Raw genomic sequence first — 5,763 nt, 5'->3', positions numbered from 1 at the left:
TACGGGCCGGGCCTCGTGTAAGGCATTTTTGGCCCGAGCTCGGCTCGGCCTGGCCCAAATTCACTAAATAACAAAAAAAAATCTATTTTTTTAATATTATTTTCTTATTGTTTTCTTCCTATTTTGCTACCATTTTACTATTATGTTGCTATTATTTTGTTGTTATTGTTTGAATATTGTATAAAACTTATTTTATTATTAATTTTGTTATTATTTTAAAGATATCTCATTAATTTTGTTATTATTTTAGAGGCATTTAGCATCTATCTTAGTGTTATTTAAGTATACATAGTTTTTAAAATTTATTTTTAATTTATTGAGAAATATTTATTTTGATATTTTTAGTATTTTGATGTATTATATATATTTTAAAATTATATAAAAATAATATAAAAATTAATATGGACAGGCTGAGTTGAGCCCGAATTTTAACATATTTATCTAAGTCAGATTTGGACAAAATTTTAGACTATTTTTTGAGCCGAGTAGAAACCGAGCCTAGTAAATAGACCTAAATTTTTAATTATGCCAAACTCGACTCATGCACACCTCTATTATGAATTCATGAATTAATGGTAACTACTCCTAAAAGTTAAAACACAAACAATCAGTTAAGGGTTAGATTATTTTTCAAAATTCAAATCCCTTTTAATGATTTACTTTGAAAAGAGAAGTTAATTGCTGAACTTTTATTTTTGTGGTTAATTAGGTTACTTTTAGTTTTCCAAAAACATAAAAAAAGAAAAGAAAAGAAAAGAAAATAACCCTTTTCTTCTTCATTTACTTCTTATATATACTTGAAAAATCTTATGCATAATTATAAATTTTTTAACTTTTAAAAATAAATTATAATTTTTCATAAGAATTATTAAAAAAAGATAAAAGTACAAATTTAATATTTTAACTATAATTCATGAACTATATTAATTATTAAATCTTTAAATTAAAGTGTCACACTAAACTAAAATATAATAAATTAATAATATTAATGATTATTATATAATTTTTAAAAATTAGGCGATTCCAAAAACAATTTATATGGTTTAAAAGGAAATGGATTTCATTAAATTTCCAAGGAAAAATATATTAAAATATCATCATAATATTAAGTCGTCGCCAGGGTCAATCTCATTCTCCCTCAGTTCAGTTTGAGTACTGTTTCTTGTTCTCTCTTCTCTGGCATCCCCTGCAATGGCGTCTGATCTTGAGACCAAAGCCAAAGAAGCCTTCATCGATGACCACTTCGAGCTTGCGCTCCATCTCTACTCTCAAGCCATCCAACTTAATCCTAAACACGCCGAGCTCTATGCTGACCGTGCTCAAGCCAACATCAAACTCGATAATCTCCCTGGTATTTCCCTTATTTTCACCATTCCATCTTGCTTTTATATAATTTCTTTTGAGTATTTAATTTTTTTTTTTGCAATTTTGTTGGCGCAGAGGCTGTGGCGGATGCGAACAAAGCGATTGAGTTGGATCCTTCCATGTCTAAAGCTTATTTGCGTAAAGCGTTAGTATATTTTCCAAATGCCTACTTTTCTTTTCTTTAGCTTGATAATTTCACAGCTTTATTTATTTATCTCCTTTTGGCCTTGCACAATCTGCTACTAAGGTTGTGTTTGGGAACTTGGATTTGATAAATAGGTTTTTTTATTTTGAAAAATAATGTAATTGTGTAATAAAACACATGTAAATATAACATTGTTGAATATTTTTCAATTTCATGTTTTTGTTGGATGCCTATATACTTTAGTGGTGAATTAGAAATGTCTATAGATGTTCTTGAACTTGAAATTCATGTTTTCATACCTTATAAATATATGATAATATTGGATTTAATTAATTTATGCAATATGAGTACATTCTATTATTGCAATTTGTACAGAAAATGAAATCCAAATCTTCAAGTTCATGTTCCCAAATATAGCATAAAAGAATTCCCGAGCGGTTCAGAATAGGATGAACATTATCAATACAAAATACTGATAATAGATAACATAGTTAAATTAATATTTTCCTTTTCTTACCAAACACTAATGTTCATGTATCATGCATAACCCTTTATAACGATATGTAAATCTATGCCTGCAGCACTGCCTGCATGAAGCTTGAAGAGTATCAAACTGCTAAGTCTGCGCTGGAGACTGGCGCTGCTTTGGCACCTGCAGAGTCAAGATTTTCCAAGTTGATAAAAGAATGTGAAGAGCGAATTGCAGGTATTGCCTTGAAGAGGGGTTTTTAGGAAGGGATAAATTTATCTACAATAATTGCCCATGCATCAGACATATTCTTTGCCTTAATAACAATATCCATTATCTTACTAATGAATTTTTTTGTGGTCATTCAGAAGAAACTGGTGATTTATCAATGCAGACACCAGAAGCATTGGCTAAAAATGATGTACCTGCAAAAGAAATTGAGCTGGACAAGGATCAGCCTAATCTAGAAATTGAGGCTGCGCCTCCCAAACCAGTGTACAGGTTTGTGCTTATGCATGCACTTTTCTAGTGTCAGTGCTTTGTGCATTTGATGATATGTAGTTGATTTGGTTAAAAATATTTGTGCAGGTATGAATTTTACCAGAAACCAGAGGAAGTGGTTTTCACAATATTTGCTAAAGGAACACCGCATGATTGTGTTAAAGTAGATTATGGTGAACAAATAGTAAGTTGCACATTGTTTCCTCTGTATTTGTTTTACTTTTTGTGTATCTGCCCTTGCGTGTTCAAAAGTACTGTTTAGTTTTAGGCTAAAGATATGCTTTCTTTGTTGCTGTGCAGCTAAGTGTTGCTATCAATGCTCCTGGTAAGGAGGCATATCATTTCCAGCCTCGATTATTTGCAAAGGTATCACATGAAATTCATGTTGTCAAGTTTCTGGCTTTTAAGAGTAATATGCTACATAAGTATGTCATTTTCTTTTGGGGAAAACCCTCAAGCGTAGAAACTCTGTAGTTAATGCTGCAATAGTTGAATATATATATATATTTTATGTGTGGATTGCTTTTCTGTTCAATGTTGACAAACAGATTATTGTTGAATCTTTTCCCATCTGATTGTATCTCCTGCTTAGATGCTTCTTTTTTCTTTGCGGTGTTTGGCACTGTTTGAACAGATAATACCTGAGAAGTGCAGATATGATGTTTTGTCAACCAAAGTTGAGATTAGGCTAGCAAAAGCTGAACCCATTCATTGGACATCTCTTGAATTCAGCAGGGAAGTTGCTATAACCCAAAGGGTTAATGTATCTTCTGGTAAGTCGATCACTTTAGCATGGTGTCTTTATCGTAGCGGATACACACCCAAGCTACTTTTGCATGCCATAACGACTTGTCTGTTTCCTTTGTGAACCCTGTGTGGCTGGTACTGTGCAACATAATAGTAGTTTAAAATTATATATTCACTGGTCTAACATAAATTATCAACACCCTTTGCTGGTAAGTTCCACTTTGAAACCAAATTTTAGTTGCTAAGCTAGTGTTCTGAATATTTGATTTTTATGAAATTTTATAAGGTCCACCTGAATTATGTTATTTGCAAATAAAATTTTCTGTATCTTGCTTGCATTAAATCAATTTCATTTTCATTTGGTTTCAAACATTTCCATAGCTATTTGCTGTTCTGCAATACGGGGATCTTGAAGTGTAAAATGTGCAGTGGTATTTTTTTGCGTGCATATCTATACCCATAAGTTATTGGGTTTTTCTATGTGGACGCTTTTATAACTGAGGTTCTTCTCTAGTTTTGTTTGGTTGGTTTCATCTTTGAATGCACATGCTAATTAGCTTTCTAATAATTCTGCTGCATGAAGCTTGAAAATTTCTCTTTGGCAAGTAGCAGATTGTTTTATGTGCTCGTGGTCATAAACTATATCTTGCTTTTGTAGTTTCTGCAAGTCAACGACCATCATACCCATCCTCCAAACCACAAAGGGTAGATTGGGATAAAATTGAAGCTCAAGTAAAGAAGGAGGTACGTCGAGCATCAAGCTTTTTTTTTTTTTTTTCCTTGTGTTTTTGGGAGGGACAACTTACCCCATGGAAGTTGTGGGATATAATCATGATTAACATGTCCCTTTTGGCTGCTTAGCAGGAGAAAGATGAAAAGCTGGATGGTGATGCGGCTTTGAACAAATTTTTCCGGGACATTTATAAGGATGCGGATGAAGACACAAGAAGGGCCATGCAAAAATCTTTTGTAAGATATTTTAATCCAAGAGATTATCTTCATTCTTCTCTGCAATAAGCTAAACTCCGGGCATTGGATAAAGAAATTGATAGTGTGCGGTGACTATAGGGTTAAACTCCCTGCATTACTGTTCTACCCATTGCAATGCAATACAAGTTTAATCATTATTCATGATTTACACGTTTCATAAGCGGATCCTACACATAAGAATGATAGGTATTGAAATATAATGGACAAAAAACTAAAGGACATGATCTCAAGCGTGGGTATAATGGTTCATCTGCTGTGTGCGTTCTGATTTTGTGGTGGTGTGCACTGTAGGTGGAGTCTAATGGGACAGTGCTATCAACAAATTGGAAAGAAGTTGGTGCAAAGAAGGTGGAAGGAAGTCCTCCTGATGGTATGGAAATGAAGAAGTGGGAATACTGAGGACGATTGTAACGTGGACAGTAATTTTTGGTATGTGAATGTCATTTACTTTACTTCAATCTAATGAACGTGTTGCTTGAATGTTGAAAAAGGATTTCCTGTCGTTTACAAGCTTTGTTTAGGGTTTGATTGTGTAGTTTTTTGCTGCTAGTCTTTGTCGAAGCTATTTTTCTTTAAAATCTTGTCGTAAGCTGTGTTGGATGAAGGTTATGAATATAATGAATTGTTGGTGCATTAGATTTTAGCCCTTTCTTTTTAAAAAGCTTGAAATTGTCAATAATTGAATTCTCATCATGCATGAACCTTGTAAACTTAACTGCTAAATCTTCATCATCCCACTTTTCCAATTCATATCCACCACATCTCCTAACAACCTGCAGGTCCTGGTCCCTTTCATCTCAAGCCTTTGCCTTTTTAAGGGCTGATTCAGGGCCTTCGCAACAAAAACTTGATGTTGGCAAATTTTCAACCATGCGAATGCCATGGACAAAACCAGATTTTTCTTGGGCAATGCACAGAAAGAATCAGTGAAGAGTTGGTGGTGTGAGTTTTGAATTTGGCGTAACTGAAACTCTTTTTTTCTAAAAAACAAAGTCAGAGTTTTAACAAATTTTATTATTTGTATAGATTTATAGTTTTTTTTTTTAAATAATTTTATTCTATCTGAATTTTTTTTTATAATTTTAAGAATTTTATATAATTTTAAAAAATCAATTAAAGGACTAGACTGATGAAATCTAAGTGTGAGGACCAATTTAGATAAAAAAAATTCGAAATAAAGTTGAAAAAAATTATCAAATCAAGTATTAACTGTTGCTTTTATCTCTAATCCAATCTATGAATCTAGTCTCGTGAATTGGGTGGGCTGAATTGTTTTGAATTGGTTAAATACAAGTTTTTAATGCTTTTGAGCTATTTCATGTTCGAAGTATTTTTGGTTTCATGGTATCATATTTGGGTTTCTATTAGTTTTAAGTTTTTATTATTGAATTTATCAATCAGGTTTTCCAAGTTAGGTTATTTCCATTGAGTCACTGAAAATTTTAAGCTTGACACTTGAGGTTGGGTCACTTCAAAATTTTTTAAAGTTATCTCATGTTCAGGTATTTTTGTTTAAGTCATTTGGGGATCAGGTTGGACAGGTTTA

General features: G+C 32.5%; 1 protein-coding gene across 2 annotated transcripts; it reads left to right on the top strand.

Annotated features, from left to right (window-relative positions):
- Positions 1-1,056: 1,056 nt before the first annotated feature.
- On the top strand, positions 1,057-4,878 carry LOC108470677 (protein SGT1 homolog B-like). 2 transcript variants are annotated; one of them, XM_017772082.2, is made up of 10 exons: positions 1,057-1,351; positions 1,441-1,510; positions 2,092-2,216; positions 2,348-2,480; positions 2,568-2,664; positions 2,781-2,846; positions 3,115-3,253; positions 3,886-3,971; positions 4,089-4,196; positions 4,509-4,878. In XM_017772082.2, the coding sequence occupies exons 1-10, from the start codon at positions 1,192-1,194 to the stop codon at positions 4,614-4,616; spliced, it is 1,092 nt and encodes a 363-aa protein (XP_017627571.1). In that variant the 5' UTR covers positions 1,057-1,191; the 3' UTR covers positions 4,617-4,878. The 2 variants fall into 2 exon arrangements, with proteins under 2 accessions (XP_017627571.1, XP_017627572.1); XM_017772083.2 differs by having other exon boundaries at positions 1,058-1,351; positions 4,092-4,196.
- Positions 4,879-5,763: the final 885 nt, after the last annotated feature.

This window comes from Gossypium arboreum, chromosome 8, assembly GCF_025698485.1.
Source record: "Gossypium arboreum isolate Shixiya-1 chromosome 8, ASM2569848v2, whole genome shotgun sequence".
In the NCBI taxonomy this organism is placed as follows: domain Eukaryota; kingdom Viridiplantae; phylum Streptophyta; class Magnoliopsida; order Malvales; family Malvaceae; genus Gossypium; species Gossypium arboreum.
The sequence above is the reverse complement of the archived record's forward strand: the minus strand, read 5'-3'. Positions and strand labels throughout refer to the sequence as shown.

Bases quoted from the DNA above. Each gene is read 5' to 3' on its own strand.
- LOC108470677 (XM_017772082.2), top strand. From the start codon at position 1,192: ATGGCGTCTGATCTTGAGACCAAAGCCAAAGAAGCCTTCATCGATGAC. The intron at 1,511-2,091 runs GTTAGTATATTT...CTATGCCTGCAG, and splicing joins AAAGCTTATTTGCGTAAAGC to CACTGCCTGCATGAAGCTTG. The intron at 2,847-3,114 runs GTATCACATGAA...CTGTTTGAACAG, and splicing joins AGCCTCGATTATTTGCAAAG to ATAATACCTGAGAAGTGCAG.